The sequence below is a fragment of the Fistularia commersonii genome, chromosome 4 (genome assembly GCF_037954325.1).
Source record: "Fistularia commersonii isolate RoL2024-O1a breed Wild chromosome 4, RoL_Fcom_v1.0, whole genome shotgun sequence".
NCBI classification, from domain to species: domain Eukaryota; kingdom Metazoa; phylum Chordata; class Actinopteri; order Syngnathiformes; family Fistulariidae; genus Fistularia; species Fistularia commersonii.
In genome coordinates, this window is record NC_141287.1 from 3,124,127 (window position 1) to 3,141,297 (window position 17,171).

The 17,171-nt window shown below is 43.8% G+C and overlaps 1 protein-coding gene across 2 annotated transcripts; it reads right to left on the minus strand.

Moving 5' to 3' along the window:
• Nucleotides 1-2,162: 2,162 nt before the first annotated feature.
• On the minus strand, nt 2,163-15,638 carry gmppaa (GDP-mannose pyrophosphorylase Aa). Of its 2 annotated transcripts, XM_086144720.1 has the most exons (13): nt 15,493-15,638; nt 14,372-14,469; nt 13,827-13,930; nt 12,606-12,798; nt 11,314-11,373; nt 11,042-11,172; nt 10,878-10,892; nt 7,259-7,393; nt 7,077-7,174; nt 6,946-6,992; nt 5,865-5,957; nt 3,576-3,744; nt 2,163-2,744 (listed from the first exon to the last, which is right to left on the minus strand). In XM_086144720.1, the coding sequence occupies exons 1-13, from the start codon at nt 15,530-15,532 to the stop codon at nt 2,644-2,646; spliced, it is 1,284 nt and encodes a 427-aa protein (XP_086000846.1). In that variant the 5' UTR covers nt 15,533-15,638; the 3' UTR covers nt 2,163-2,643. The 2 variants fall into 2 exon arrangements, with proteins under 2 accessions (XP_086000846.1, XP_086000847.1); XM_086144721.1 differs by lacking the exon at nt 10,878-10,892.
• Nucleotides 15,639-17,171: the final 1,533 nt, after the last annotated feature.

Genomic DNA, 17,171 nt, shown 5'->3' on the forward strand with positions numbered 1-17,171 from the left:
CCGCCGCTTCGGTCTCGGGAGGCCTGACGCCGCATCTATCAGAGTCCAAAGTTAACAACCCCGACTTCACATCGCGCAAAAAAGAAAAAACAACTGCTGAGCGAGGAACAAAAAACACCTGCTCCAGATCTCAGAGGGAAGCGGGCGAACATTAGCATTCTCGCCCGGTAGCCGAGACGCTAATTTGAGCGTCGTCGGCTCCCGTCGGACGTCTCGTTTGTCATTCCTTCAGGGTTTTGCGTGGCGTCGGCGTTTGCGGACGCAAAAACCCTCCGCCCGTCCTCTCAGGTGGAAACGTCCCCGTGTCGTCGCTTAGATTGTGAACTCAAGACGCCGCGCGACACACCCGGACACACACACACCGTCGTGGTTGTGAAGCAGCGGAGGAGATAAAGTAAATGAAGTCTCCGCCGGCGGCGTTGATTTATAGACTATTTCTAGGGCGCTTCTAGCGCACGACAAGAGAGGAACCGTTTCCATCCGGAGCAGGAGCGCGTAAAGATAGAAATGATATTGATTTAAAAAAATTGTCTTTGGTAAATCGACTTCGGGCAGCTGTGGAGGTCCATCCATCTATTTTTATTACGGCTTCTCACGCCCCCGCGGGGATCTCCTGCTGCGTTCACGTCGCTGGAAAGACGCCCAAAAGGTTCGCACGATTCGTCCTTTTGCCCCCGTTCTCGGGCGTTATCTGGGAATTTGCTCGGGAGCGAGAAAAGCGAGGGTTATGGGACACATCTTTGATTTTTAGGTTAAAAAAAAAAGGACATTTGAAACACTTTTTGGGGAAACAGACAGTGAGTGTCTGCCTTAGTGCCCTTCCTGCTGCTGCGTGTTTTATTTCTTTCTTTTTCCTTATCACACACACACACACACACACGCACGGAGCCCTTGATTGGCAGGTGAATTCCGCAATCTACCCCCCTCCATAAACACACACACACACACATTTTGGAAACGCATTCTGTTGGAAGCTGTTTAATCAACTTAAGGTTGCAAAAGTGTTGCAAGCTCATATGGATAAATCTGACATTTTGTCCAGTTTCTCTCAAAAAAAGCGCATCGAACGTGACTTTTAAAACAACCGATGAAGACGAGATGAGAAAAAACACGCTTTATATATTTTCAAAATCCTCATTTATGACACTTGCAAAAGCCGCTGCCTTCACGGACGTGTTTAATACACAACACCTTCTTATTTTAGCAATCATAATGCTGTATTCGTCTAAAATCTGTGTGCACTCCTTATTTCGAACCCCTAAAAACCCCCCGCTGTTGCAAAGGTGTGTTGTGTTTTGATGTCTCTTTACTCACCGCGTTAAAATGCAGCTCGCGTTTGAACGCGAAGAACGAGAAAGGGGGGGCTTGAATTCCAGCTGTCAGCTCAACCGTCTCTCCCTCCTTATTATTTATGTCTCGCTATTGTTTTTATTTTTATTCTCTTCCTTTTTATTTCCTTCCTTGGCGGTTCTGCGCTTCCCCTGCTGGTCTGTTCACCGACTTGTTAACAATCTCGGTTCCCGGAGTCAAAAGGAGAGGAGAGAAAAAAAAGCAAACACACACACAGAAGCTGTCAACAAGTTATGAACTGTTCTGTAAATGATATTGGATTTTGGATCTATATGTGTGTGTGTGTGTGTGTTGGTAGGAACAAATGCATTGTTCGAGTAAAACTACCACTGAATGAAGTGCCGTCAAAAGGACATTGAAGGTAATTCATATTAAAATTAAAAGTCTGGAAGGAAACAGCTAGACGTCGCCTGAGATTTGAACTCACAAAAAAAAAAAAAGATTTTCTTTCAGATTTCACTGAATTCGAATGTATTTGGCGTCACATTTTCCCTGTAATTTGCATTTTTTCATCTCCGATCCAAAGCTTTTATCCTGTAACTCTATGGAGTATTTGACTTCTCCTCAGGTTCGCTCCAGCTCAAACAACTAATCTGGAATAAAATGAATCAGGGATGACAATCTGAAAGGTTTATGTGGGATTAAACGCCCGCTAGGTTTGCATGCAAGAGATGCCACATCGCTTGATTGCGACGTAAATCCGAAACCGGTGATTTATGCGGCTGGGAGTCGATTTTTACCGACAATTAGAAAGCTAGAAGTTTAAGTCCGAGCGCCGTGTCGGCCGCCGTCGCGACAAACGAACCCAGTCAGTCGCTGCTCGTATTTTATTTTCTAATATTTTTTTCTGTCGTGCGGAAACATGTCAGGTTTGTCAAGAGTGTCCTTGAAGAGGCAGGACACGGTTGTCTATAAAACATTTTTACACCGCGTTACACCCGGCCAAATACATCACGCGGAGGGGGAGGGGGAGGGGAGGTAGTAATTTCACAATTTGGTTAATAAAGTTAATAAAAAAAAAACAAAAATAAACCTCTGGGGTGACACCACTTTTCAAGGTGAATCAACGTGCGTGATTGTACGGCCTCTCAAACCGCCGACACCCGCCGATGCAGAAAGCCTCCAGGACAAATGCATAAAAAACTATCTTTCAAAAGGGTTTAATTAATCTCCCATATCTTCACTTCTGACGTCTTATATACATCGTGTGTGTGTGTGTGTGTGTGTGTGTGTGTGTGTCCGTCTGCATCCTTCATGGCTGACAGTGAGCGGACAGGGCGTGAGGGAGATTAACTAGAGAATAATTTGGTTTTTGAAGCTGCGGTTGAGGTCTTTGTGGGGGAGGACAATGGAGTTGAGGATAATCACCTCGCGGGGAATGGTCACGTTACAGCCTGCGGAGAAAGGACACGGGAAAAAAAAACAAAACAAAAACGGGAAAGGATGAGGTGTGTTTTAAAGGCGAGATTTAAAGGCGGACATGACAAAGTTACTCGAACGCCCAGGATTTAATAAACATGAACAACCCGTCGAAACCATGGAAACGGTCAGGAGGGAGTAACTTGTAACTCGCGAACGAGCGAAACGCGAAGCCTCGTTCGATGCGCGTTTTGGCTACGGACCGCCGGTTGCTACGGCGACCGATAAAATCCTCGGGTTAATTTCAGAGAAATTCCGCCCTCTCTTTGCCGAGAGGTCGGACGTCGTTCGGACTGAGGCTCAATTATTGGAGCGATCGAGTAAATCGACTCGAACTCAGGAATAATGATAATCTTTAGCCTTCAAATACCTCTGACACCAATAGTTCGATTCAAACGGAGCTTTGACTTTCTTTGTTCTTTTTAAAACCAAGACAACCACTTGATAGCCTTAACCTTGCCACTCTTATTCTCCCTCCTTCCTACTATTACCTATTATTGTTATGTTTTTGCTTGAAACTCCGGCACAGCAATTTCCTTCGGGATAAATAAAGTTGTTCTTATCATCTCATCTCAATTCAAGAAACTTCTATAAAGTGACATCTTGAACGCGGATCAATCATGATGTCTATTTTTTTGTCCATTCTGTCGATACGCAATATTTCGGAATGACGACCGATAAGGCGACGAGTTAATTCCTCGAATTGATAAAACTTGGCCCCGCAGTTAAAACGTTTGTCTTACACGTGATCTGTCGAGTACAACATTTACGTTGATACAGGAAAAGCGGCTTTGAGGGAATATTACCGAGGATTGTGATCGAGGGCGTGAGTTTTCCTTCTCGGAAGAGGGTCTCGCTGTCGATCTTGGCGTAGGGGTCGTTGGGGTTGGGGTCACTCGGGGTCCCCTCAACCCGGGCCCACTTGCCTATGGTGCTGTCCCAACCCACGATGCTATTCAAGACACAACAGTGATCCTGCATGGAGGGGGGAGGGAAAAAAAAAACGACACTCGGTCAAAGTGGGATTCGGACATTCGGGTCGAGTCCGGCTTTTCAGAAATAAAATACTTTAAAATGATGTTCTTTAGTGTTTTTTGCTGTCAAGCTATAAACCCAAAAATATATTTTAGGACAATACTCAAGTATTGTAGTTAGGTCTTATAGCTTTTACTCTAGAAATCAATAATAGCATTAGCATGCTATTATTAGCACGCAATCATTCGTCGCTCACGCTGCAATCAGGGTCAACTGTGATTGGACGAGAGGCGGGGTCACCGATCTAATTGGGACGCAATAATAAACATACAACATTCACCCTCCAACTCGGTGGTCTGCAACCCGATCAATTGGTGCCGAGCCGCCCAAGAAATAATCAATTATCTTATTGGATTTATTATCCGAGTCGGAACAATTTTTATTTTGAAAAATGACCGGAATCTCTCGGTGACATATCGGTCACTTGAGCGCCAAAAAAGTAACCCAAAAGCTAGCAAAATGAGTACATAACAGACGTCAGACAGAAAGTTTCTTTTGAAAAGGTCTAGTGAAGAGACAGAAGAAGAGCATACAAACTCCAAGAAAAAGAAAGATTTTAACAGACAATCTCTGCTCTGCATAATATGCGGCAATGAGGCAATGAAGCCGTCATTATATTCATGTTATGTTTTTGGCGCAATGTTACGAGGAAGCTGCTAAAAAAGTTGCATACAAGTGGATCCAAGCATGTAATCTACATGTAACCTCGCTAAAACTGTCAAACGTTGACAAAAAGGCTGCTCTAACTCACGCGTCATGTAAAACCATGCAACCTTTCACCCTCTCATTCACACGTCACGTCAGAAGCCAATAACTGCCCTCCTGTCGGAGGTTCACCAGCGGTCACTGGAGGAATGACATCCAATCACAGCGGCCTTCAAGAAGGCCAGAGAGCGAAACAGGAGCTTAAAAGTGCATTCAAAGAGCCGTCACTACTTATTGGGTTTCTACCTTATTCTTGTCCAGATCTTATTGTCTTGGCAAGTGGACTTGAATTTCTTCACTTCAAAGCGTTTCAACCCTCATCCTAGAAGCTTCTTCAGTTCTAATAACCGATAGGGAGCTTCCGAATATAACTGCCAGGGGGTCGTTTGTTAGAAAAAAAGCAACTTAGTGGGACTACCTGGATTGGAATGCTGTGTTCAAACAAAGTGGGGTCTCGCCTGTGTTGGGCCATCAGTGGTGTAGAGGTTGTTTCGGTCTCTCCAATGTAGACATCATCACAATCCTTAGCGCAAGTGACAGCATACACCGCTATCTTGTGCCAGGGTGTTTTGTTCTTGGGGTGCACCTGTTTTAGCCTCGGGGTGTTGTGGGGTTTGAAATGTAAATATGGTGTTTCAGAGTTTCTCCAACACACCAGCAACATGTCATACATGTCATCACACCTTATGTTGTATGTTGTACCGAATCAAGGGAAGAAATTCAAGTGCAGTTGCCAGGACAAAAAGACAAGAATTCACCTGGAGGACTGAGAACCTCCACAGATATCGTTCCATCTTATCCCAAGTGCAGTTGGTTTGGCTGGTAACTGCCATGGATTTTATTATTTAACATAAACCCTATTTCTGCAGTTTGGAGAAAGACGAGCGTAGAATTTAAAAAAAAAATAGGCAGATGAACCCGAGACTGTGAATTCGGGATGGACGGCGTCAACTCTGCCGCAGTACGTGGCGGGACACCAAAATACTCTGCGCTACCAGCGGGACCCGGGCCTGTAAGATGCTCTCGGCATTTCAAATCCGAGTAGACTCAACAAATAAAGGGGCATCAGACTCATGACCACGAGTCTCAGGGAGCCGGGAAACTCCCGCTGAATGTAATGAGGAGTTTTTTTAACATTCCACCCGTCCTCAGTCCTTGGACTTGGAAGAAGTATCGGCGATTCTTTGAACTCGACGCCTCGCATGAGAGATGAGTGTATGTTCCACGCATTGATTGCAGAGGCATCAAAATACCAAAAAAAGACCGAATAAATAAATAAAGCGCGCGTTTAAAGATCGCGCTCATTTTCAGGGATGTGATCTGGAGCCGGGTCACGTAGCCGACAGGGCCGTTACCTGCAGGGTTGCACCATGGAGGATGATGGATTCGCGGACCCTGACCCCGGCACCGATGGTCACCCCGGTACCGATGGAGACGTTGGGACCAAGCTGCAGAGAGGGGAACGCAAACGGGTAGCATGGCTTTCAAGGTAGTCCTCTTGCTTTCTTGCTTGACCCTATTCTCTGTATCCTCTTCTTTCCCGCCAACTAACTTCATGTCCTCTTTCGCTACATCCATAAACCTCCTTCCTGCTCTTCCTCCATACCTCCTGCTTGGTTGTTCCAACCTCTGCATACGTCTACCGATATATTCACGATCCCTCCTCTGTACATCTGAGTCTGGCTTGATCTCCAGAACATCGAACATGTGTTGTCCCTCTGATGGACTCCTTCCTGATGCTCTCCATCCTCCTCACTCCCAAAGAGGAACATCTTCATCTTGCTGCCTCCAGCTCTGCCTCCTTTCTTTTCCTCAGTGCCACTTTCTCCAAACCAAACAGCATCGCTGGTGTCACCACTGTCTCCTACACCTTTCCTTTCACTCTGGCTGATAGTCTTGAATCAATCCTGACCATGTTCAGAGTGTGTCCCAACCTGTTTGAACATGTATCTTCACCTCTTCTCAACCGCTCTACTGCTCGGGACTGTTGATCCTAAGAACTTCAAATCATTCCCCTACTTTACCTCCACTCCCTGTAGCCTCGCTGTTCCAACCTCTCCTTTCAAGAGCATACCTCCACCTCTCTAGATGTTCCTCCACCTGTTCCCTGCTCTCACTACAGATCACAGTGTCATCTGCAAACATCTCCATGGAGATTCCTGTCTGACCTCATCTGTCAGCCTGTCCATCACCATTGCAAACAAGAAGGGGCTCAGAGCTGATCCCTGATGTAGTCCGACCTCAATCTTCAACTCCTCTGCCATACATACGGCACACCTTACTGTGTCGCAGCAGGCATACATGTCCTGCGCCTGTCTAATATACTTCTCTGCCACTCCGGACACTCCTCACACAGTTCCACAGTTCCAAGAAGTACCAAGAAGTTCTTGCGTGTATTTTTAGGGCGGCACTTATGGCGGAAGGCGAGACGCTCACCGTGGCAGTGGGGTCGATGTTGGCGGTCGGATGAATATAAACGTTGCCTACAGAGAGGTAAAACAACTGAACCATTTTGTCTCATATATCAGAAATAAACACTGCGGCTTGAGAGAGCCAATGAATCTTACCGCTTATTTTCGGCCCACGCTCTTTATTCGAGGCCAGCCTTTCGGGGTGAGTCGTGTGATACTGGTTGAGATACAATCTGCTGGCATAAATTGCAGACCTGGGAAAAAAAAAAATGGAGAGGACGAGGGATGGCGCATTTTGCTGGGATGACTCTTTTCCAAACATCTACATGTAGACTCACCCTGCAGACTTAATTTGGCTCCAGAAGCTGAGCGTCTTGTACACGTAGAGTTTGCCCTGTCCGGCCAGGGCGGTGAAGATGTCCTGCTCCAGCCGGATGGCCTCGGCTCGGTGCCAGCCGTTCGTGGGTTCCTCTCTGCAACGCCCGGAGCGTACCATTAATCCGACACACCCCTCGTCGACTTTTCTTTTTCCAAAGTAAGAGGTCACGGTGAAAACCCAGACACGGCCGAGTGTTTAGACGTAAGAGCAAAACCCAAATTAATCTGACAAAACAATGAAGATGATTCAGACACCCGTTTTCAGCACCTGCTCTAGAGCACCATATCTGCTTGGGTTCAAAGAGTCCAAGACACAATGATGAGTAGTTTAATTTCCATTTTTTTTTTAAATTCTGACACTCTCACCTGTCTTTTTCCAGATATACGTTATTATTTCTCAGTAGGGATTTTAATACAAATGGCTGATTTAATGGTCGCACATGTGGTACTTTTGTGTAATTTCTGGTTGGTTTTACAATGTGACTATTTCTAAATATATTTGTTGCACTGTAACTATGGCACAAATTTGTCCACTGGATGGTATTACTTTTACTTTATATTTACTTTTACTTGTTTCGAGTTTTATCTACTGCTTCCGTACTGTCTTTAATTTAATCACATTTGCACCTGTTTTTAGTTTATCTACTGTTTTTTAATTTGTACTGCCAATTGAACTTGTTTTTAGTTCTATCCACCCCCTTGTACTTTTTAATTTGATCTCATTTTTTACTTGTTTTGAGTTTTTATCCACTGCCTCCGTACTGTCTTTAATTTAATCTCATTTTCACCTGTCTTTAGTTTATCTCCTGTTTTTTATTTTGATCTCATTTCATTGTTGTGCTGTGCTCTGCTTTGCTTGTAAACTTGTCGACCCTGAAAATGAGGGAGACCTCAGTGGTCTTACAAGTATAAATAAAGGTTATTATTATATACATATATATATGTATATATCGGTATTTATATTTCACAGATTGTGATATACATCTGGTATATTATACACTTAGGATAGAACAGAATGTCCCTCGAATTGTCCCACAAAGGGTAAATTTCAATGTACACAGCAGAAAGTGGACAGTGCAGTAGAGGTAGTTAAGTGACAGTAGCATACGAAAATGATAAAAAAAATATAATATCAACACTCTCCTGCGAAAAAAAAAAAAACAAAACAGAAAACTAGCAGCAGACAACAGCTGCTTCCAGCACGCCTGAGTGGATGAATGAGTGGATGTGTGATTGAATGAATGAAGTCTATCGAGAGCAGAGCTGGCTACTAAGCAGCCCAAAAACAGCTGGAAGGAAGTGGTTTGCGAAATCCGTCCTTCACACCCTTGGGGGTGGAGGAGTGTGTCGCTGACGGAGCTGCAGTGATGTTCTGCACGGGTGGGAGATGCTGTCCATCCAAGATCCCGGAGAGCTCCTTGCACTCTGAAGGACCTCAGTGACCTCAACAAGTTCAGTCTGATTTGACCTTTCCTGTAGCGGGCATGGTGCAGACAAACACACACACACACACACACACACACACATGCCGGAAACTGTCAGGCCGTAATGTTCAGCTAAGATGGCAAATGAAGCCATTCGTCAGATTTTGCTGTTCGTTCATTCATTCATTTCTGGAACGGTGATCCTGTATTTACAAGTCTGGACAATGTCTACAACGAATCCGCCGCGTGTTTTCGGACTGTTGGAGGAACCTGGACAAACGGGAATCCAACCAGGGACCTTCTGGCTTCTCGGTGCACCACCTGGATTTTTGTTGTCATTCCAAAAATGACCGACGATGAATAGGAGTCGACTGAGATCTGAGATTTGGATCATCCGGTGGAAGACGTTAGCGCGTTAGCACGTTAGCACGGGCGTCTTATCGGGGCAGGAACACACTCCTGCTGCCCAGCGGTCCATTAGCGAGGATTGAATGAGAGCGGCGAGTTAAAATGCATCATGGGTAATAACTCCAACGCTGTCAGTTTCGGGGCTGAAACCAAAGCTGATTACTCAGAAGTGATCCAAATTTTAAACAGACGGACGCGTGTGCGTTCCATATTAATTGGGCTCTCTTGTATATCGAGCATTGTGAGACCCTGAGATGAAACAGAGTTAAAAATTGATGAGTGGAATATTTTAAAAAGGATTCCAACCCTAATCAGAGCCTTAGCAAAAGAAAAAAAAAAAAAAGACGAGGAAATGGTTGGAGGCAGAGAAGCCCCGGTGAGATTTAACGGCATCACTCTTCTCGTTTCTTTCAAGTTATCTCCCAAACGCTCAGAAATTCTGCAGATTCAGCGCTAACGCTGGTTTGGATCTTATTGATGTATGCGCAGTGTGTTTTGACCTTTCCTCGTACATCCCCGGTCCTTGGGGTGAGCTGATGGCTATCAGCCGCAAACATGGTAGAAAATAAACCGAAAACAAACTGTGCTTGTTTCTGTTAGCGCGGGGCGATTTGACGGCACCGTCCACATTCAGACGTTATCCTCGGAAAATCAGTTTGTTTTAAAAGAATGCTGATTTATATGGGGGCTATGTCAATGATCAAATGACAGAGCTGTAAAAAAAAAAATTAAAAATGACAAAATAAAACCAATAGGAAAGAAAATACCAGCTGGGACTTTTCTTGACATCATGCTCGAGGAAGTTGATTTCAATTTTGTTGTAAATCTGACACATTATTTTCACACTCAAGCACGTATTTTGGTATTTATCAAATATTTAGATATTAAAATATTTGTTCCTAGCAGTACCTTCTGCTCGCTCTAAGCGATCTCAGGCAAAACTGTTCTCAGTTCTACTACCTCAGTGGTGGAACAAGCTTCCGGAAGCAACGAGACGAGCATCATCTCTCTCAACCTTCAAGAAACAGGTCAAAACTCTTCTCTTTCAGGACTTTTTACTGCGCTGATGCCCCAGATCAGGTTAGGCAGCAAATTAGGCTCTGCAGTGTGTACGTTCATGTATGTCTTTGTCAAACTAAAAAAAAAAAAAACAAACTCACTAACCCAAGCTTACTGTTGTGTATATTTCCTGTGCATCTTGTATTTGCAAGTGTTATTTGCAGTCCTTATGTCCTCTATTGTAAGTGGCTTTGGATAAAAGCGTCTGCCAAATGTAATGTGATGTGATGTCATGAAAAACAAGCTGCCGCTAACAAATTTGACTTTTATTTTCGTACCTTCTTTAATCCTGAGCCGTGTGACACACGGCCTGGCGTCCTCATACCTAATTAGCTTCTTGAACTGATTGAGATACAAGAGGCAACATGAAGGAAAACAAAAAACGGATACGAGGAGCATCCGCCTCCAGAGGCCGAGATACAATACGGGAGGAATTATCCGGGCCGGGATAAAAAGCGCCCTGAAGGGCTTTTCCTTGAGCTAATTTCACTAAGCACTATCGTAAGGTTCACTCAATCTCTTAATCTCTCTCTCTGAGAAAAAAGTGCACGTGAAGAAGGGTACATGCAACATTCACAGAGCATCCCACGGACTCCCGGAGGAAATAGTGGGTTATTTCTACGGCGCTCACACACCAGACACTAAGTGCTCTATGACAACACTGTGCAGCTGGCGTCAACCTACTTACCCGTCGTATGGATATCTGATGGTTATGTGAGGAAACAGAAATCGCGGCCGGAGGGGAAGGGGGGGGAGAAAAATGAAATGAGGAGAACCAAAGAAATTAGAACAACAGAATACACACACACACACACACACACACACGCGCGCGCGCGCGCATCCCGAACTCACAGCAACATGTCCTGCTGATTCTTCTGGAAAACCGTGCCGATGTGCTGAAAGATATCTGGGTTGAGGAGGTAAATGCCGCAGTTGATGATGTCGCTCACAAACGTGCTCGGCTTCTCCACGTAATGCAGGACCTTGAGCGGAAAACGGACGATTATCAAACCGTAATTGTGCGTTTCTTGGATTCGTTTTGACCGTTTGCTTTTTTTTATGAGAATGTGCATAAACAGTGTGAAACAGCTGGAAGTGTTCAGGGGATTCGAAAGGTGACACACCTCATTTGTTTCCTCATTTGCGACGATGCAGCCGTAATTCATGGACTGTGTTCTGTTTGCCTATTAAAAGAAAGGCAAAGACACGTTGAAAATTGAATTACTTCTTATCAGCAATAAAGATCCGACGGCGGCACTGGGCGCACCGTCTACCGGAAGAAAAAGCAGCAGCAAAATTGAAATGGTTGATATCATCTAGATATATCTGAGTGTGACATGAAAAAAACTGGACCCTGACGTTATTTAAATGTTGCTATTTAGTCCAATAAAAGTTGTGATGACAATATATATACCGTATTTTCTGCACTATAAGGCGCGGCTGAAACCCTTTCATTTTCTCAAACACCGACAGTGCGCCTTATAATCCAATGCGCCTTATATATGGATCAATATTGGTTAATTATGGCTACCCTAGCCAGGGGGCGCTGCCGAAGTAGCAGCGGTAAAAAAAACGGTAAAGAGGAATTCCAGTCCCACCAAAATGAGGTTTGACTGATCTATTAATGAGGTTTGACTGACTTATCTGACTGTTTTGCTGACATTACCTTTATCGGAGCTTCATCTAGCGGATGCATAACACGACCCAAGTAGTTTCTTTTCTATGCGCCTTATAATGCAGTGCGCCTTATATATGAAAACAGTTTTAAAACAGGCCATTCACTGGAGGAGTGCATTATGGTGCAGAAAATACACACAAAATACGGTATACACACACACACACACACACACATATACATAGGGGACTGTCTCAGAAAATTAGAATATGTGATAAAGTTCTTCATCTTGTGTAATGCAATTAAAAAAAACATAAATGACTTTTTCACGATATTCTAATATTTTGAGATTGGATTTTTGAGTTTTCTTAAGATGTAAGCTATAATCAGCAATATTAAGATAATAAAAGGCTTGCAATATTTCAATTGATTTGTAATAAATCCAGAATGTATGACATTTTTGTTTTTGTAATTGCATTACAGAAGGAACTTTATCACAGTATTGTAATTTTCTGAGCCGGTCCTGTATATATATATATATATATATATACACACACATACATACATACTGCGGCTTGTTACGGTCTATTGAATGTAGAAATTAGTTCTACTTTGACAAAAATTAGCATACAGCTCAAGCATGATGTAATATATCCACATCAGATTCCCTCAATCCGAAAATACTGGAATTGCCATTGGCTCGGAAAAAAAAAAAAAACAAACCCGGCAAAAGTGCCTTTGTGATTTATTTTTTTACACGTTCCAACAAGATCCTTCCACCCAGCCAAAATGAAATCTCACCGTTGTCCCGAGGATAACAAAACTGTTTGGTTCTCCATGTTCCTTCTGAAAGCTGAGCAACTCCGCCAGGGGAAAGGCTGAACAAACATCAGCATTCAGAACGAAGAAAGCCTCCGGGCTGCCTGAGACAATCTGATCTCTGAAGTGATAGATTCCCCCTCCAGTACCCAAGGCTGCATACTCCTGCAAATACCTGCAGCAGAGTCATGAAGGAGAGCACAGCCGGGGTCAGAAAATGACACACTTTGTCCAGAAATGTCTAAAAGTCTGGAGGACTTTCAATCACAGTCCAAGGCTCCCTAGAAAAGAACACTGGCTGATGAATTATCACTAAAGCCACAAAGTGATGACATTCTCTATGTCATGGGACGGCAAGAAAATCAAATCACAATCTATCTCTCTTCTTGTGTTTTCATTCCTGAATTAAATATATCACAATTATACTCTTGAAGAACCGTAAGAGTTTAGTTTCGCTGTGGGCTCGTCGGAAGAAAAGGTCCCTAAACCAGGGGTCGGCAACCCGTAACGCCCAAAGAGCCATTTGGACCCGGTTTCCTCAGAAAAGAAAACACCGGGGGCCGAGATTACTTTTTGACGTCTAAAATAAAGGTGCCACTGTATAAATTGCTTTTAATTACCTTTACTCTTTGTATAAACAAGTGTGTAGCTTCTGAAATTCACAAAGTATTACTGAGAAAATTAAATTTTATTCATGTGATGAAATCATTTTGAGGTTTGGGCTTTCAGAGCGTGTAGCGGAGCCTTGACCTGAATTTTAAAAGTAAACTGGGAAAAAAATCACTGTGTCAGTAAACAATAAAAAAATAAATATTTGCAAAATATCTCCATAAATATTTATTCTACCTGATTTATGGGACTTCTGCTCCTGAACTTCTGCGCACAGCATCTGCAAACCGGGACTTCACCGGCTTCCGCGAGTGTGACGTTATTTTAACCGGCAAAAAATAGTAAATATAATCTTATTTAATATTTCAAGATCACAAAAATCTTCCAACTTAGAACTAAAAGTTAAAAAAAGGAATTAACACAAATGAAATATGCTTCAATTCAATTTTTATAATGTATTTTCCCAAGCCACTCGAAGCCGCAGTGTAAAGATGGAAGAGCAGCATGGGTTGCCGACCCCTGGGTTAGAATATAACACCATAAACGTCAAAACAACACAAGAATCAATCAGAATTGTTCAACTCCACGCTTTACCTGATGGAAATTTTGAAGTCCTGCTGCGCCGTGACAAGAAACCTGGTCAGTTCCTCATTGGGTTGGTAAAAGCCAATGAGCAAGATCTCCTTCATATTGGGTACCTACCGATAAATAAAACAAAACGCTGTATCACGATGCCACAATGCACAGGTGACCATAGAAGTCAAAAAGTCTATAGTCAAAATCGTGGTTCACTGTGCGTATTTAATTGTCTTATGCTGATTTCACAAATATCGTTATGATATGCAAATTTCTTCCTCTTTAACTTCTGCTAAAAGTAAGGGCAAAAAAATCCCATGAACTCAAAAGTAAAAAAAAATGACCATTTGACTTTTTTTCCCCCTTAAGATGTCTCAAAATGCGTGACAGATGACATAAAAATGAGCGTGAAAGGCAGCTTCAACGTTACGGTTTGCGGGGAGAGCTCATGATTGCAAAGAAACACTGTCAAGTTCACACAGAAACACCATGCTGTCAACCATTTATAGTTTCAAAAAAGGAACCAGTGTATCAGTGTATAGCGACTTTGCAAAGAGGCTCACCTTAGCACATGCTTCAATGTGATGCTGCAGCATGGGCACGCCGGCAACGGGAAACAGCGGCTTGGGAACCTCGAACGACAGCGGCCGAAACCTGGTGCCTGCAACGGGACATCAGCAATGGTCGATGAAGGCGTGGACGTCCTTGCACACTGCTAAAAACAAGGCACTTCGGGGCATATTGCAATGTCCACATTGTGTTTGTTGGTCATTTTTGTGTAACGTTGTAATAAGGAGTATGTATATGTGTATATGTAAGTAAACATCATGTTTACTGTTTACAATTCCCTGCATTGTTTACAATTCTTTGCACTGTTTGTGCACATTTCTGTGTATATGTAAGTAAACATCCTGTTTACTGTTTACAATTCCCTGCATTGTTTACAATTCTTTGCACTGTTTGTGCACATTTCTGTGTATATGTAAGTAAACATCCTGTTTACTGTTTACCATTCCCTGCATTGTTTACAATTCTTTGCACTGTTTGTGCACATTTCTCTGCAATACTGTAACTCTTATTAATTGTTTTGTATTTTGCCTTCCGATCTGGCTTCACTGTGGACAGCAAAATAAGCATTTAAGGAAATAGGTTTACAGACTGTAAAAATGAGTACACTTGGAATTTTGAATCTGAACGACATAGAATGACAGTAGTGAGGGAGTGATACTTGCACCTGTTTGGGGAAAATACCATTTTTCCTTTGTTTAACTGTAACATGAATCTGATACCATCCTAGAGATACTAAAATGAAACGTAAAATCAAAAGAAATCAAAATAATCCGAAAGTCGGTTCGATCTGTACACATGTATGGGTTGTTCAGTGAGTATAACATAGTCAATACGTCAGTGACAAGTGTGTAACCGCAGTCATAGTTAAATGCAGTAAATTTCACTGTCATTTACAACGAGATTTAATTTAAGTGATAACGTAGCTTATGTGCGAAAATAAATATTGTTATGTTAAAAAGACTCCCGTCGTTCTTCGTCCCGAGACCTGTCTTTAGCCACGTCAGATAAACACACCGGCTGTTTGGGGTTAGCATTAGCATCGTAGCTTCCGCCGGCCACTTCACACACTCCACTCCGAAATATCAAAAAGTGGGCTGGAAAAGAAGCTGTTTACCTTTCTGAGGCCCGCCGATTAAGATCACCGCCTTCAGCATCTTCACCTAGCGGAGGAAACTTGTGCGGAACAGGTTAGTGCTACACGAAGAGACCTGAGGTCTGAGAACACACTTCCGCATCCCGTGATGACGTCAGAGGAAAACCGGAACTGGAGTGCGGTTTGATGGAGTGGAGCTGAGGTCAGACTGACTGAGCCACAAACACAAAGGGAAAAAAATACTTCTTAAATGAACAATAAGAAGCTGAAAAATGTCTTTTTTTTCCGACTCAATTAATCAACAGGATCTCAGAGAGTGAGAAGATGCCTGAAGAATGGAGACGGAGTATGACGGTGCCTATTTTTAAGAATAAAGGGGATGTGCAGAATTGCGGCAACTATGGAGGGATAAAGTTGATGAGCCATACAATGAAGTTATGGGTGGAAACTAGACTGAGAGCAGAAGTCAGCATTTGTGAACAGCAGTATGGCTTCATGCCTAGAAAGAACACTACAGGTGCAGTATTTACGTTGAGAATGCTAATCAAGAAGTACAGAGAAGGCCAGAGCTGCATTGTGTTTTTGTAGACCTAGAAAAAGCATATGACAAGGGAGGAGCTCTGGTATTGTATGAGGAAATCTGGAGTGGCAGCGATGTATGTTAGACTGGTGCAGGACATGTATGCTCGCTGTGAGAGAGTGGTGCGGTGTGCTGTAGGGGTAACAGAGAAGTTCAAGGTGGAGGTGGGACTCCATCAGGGATCAGCTCTGAGCCCCTTCTTGTTCGCAATGGTGATGGACAGGCTGACAGATGAGGTTAGACAGGAATCCCCATGGACCATGATGTTTGCGGATGACATTGTGATCTGTAGTGAGAGCAGACAACAGGTAGAGGAACATCTAGAGAGGTGGAGGTATGCTCTGGAAAGGAGAGGAATGAAAGTGAGTCGCAGCAAGACAGAATATATGTGTGTGAATGAGAGGAACTCGGGTGGAACGGTGAGGCTACAGGGAGTGGAGATCAAGAAGCTGGAGGATTTCAGGTACTTGGGGTCAACAGTCCAGAGCGTAGGAGAGTGTGGAAAAGAGGTGAAGAGACGGTCCAAGCAGGTTGGAATGGGTGGAGAAAAAGGTCAGGGGTACCAAGCGATAGAAGACTTTCAGCCAGAATAAAAGGAAAGGCGTACAAGACAGTGGTGAGACCAGCGATGATGTTTGGACTAGAAACTGTTCCAATGACCAAAAGACAGCAGGCAGAACTAGAAGTTGCAGAGATGAAGATGTTGAGGTTCTATTTGGGAGTGACCAGGATGGAGAGGATCAGGAATGAGTCTCAGAGGAACAGCACATGTTAGATGTTTTGGAGAGAAGGTCAGAGAAGCTAGATGTCACGTGTCGCTGGGGCGGACTCGAGCAGGGAACCACACTTCAGAGCAGGGATGGGTTGAAAGCGCTTTATTGCATTGAAACGGCAGGACGGGTTGCAGACGGGACTGCGAAGGCTGGGTCTCACCAGGACGGGTTGCAGACGGGGACGGGGTCCGGTCGTGGCAGGGCTCTGCAGTGGTCTGAGAGCCACAATCCCCCGGCGCCAGGCGGAGGGTGCCGCTGCCCTTTATAAGGATCTTGATTAGCGGCATCTGCTGCAGCTGGCGCCGATTACAATTGGGATCAGGTGTGAACCCTGACGCCAGACTGAG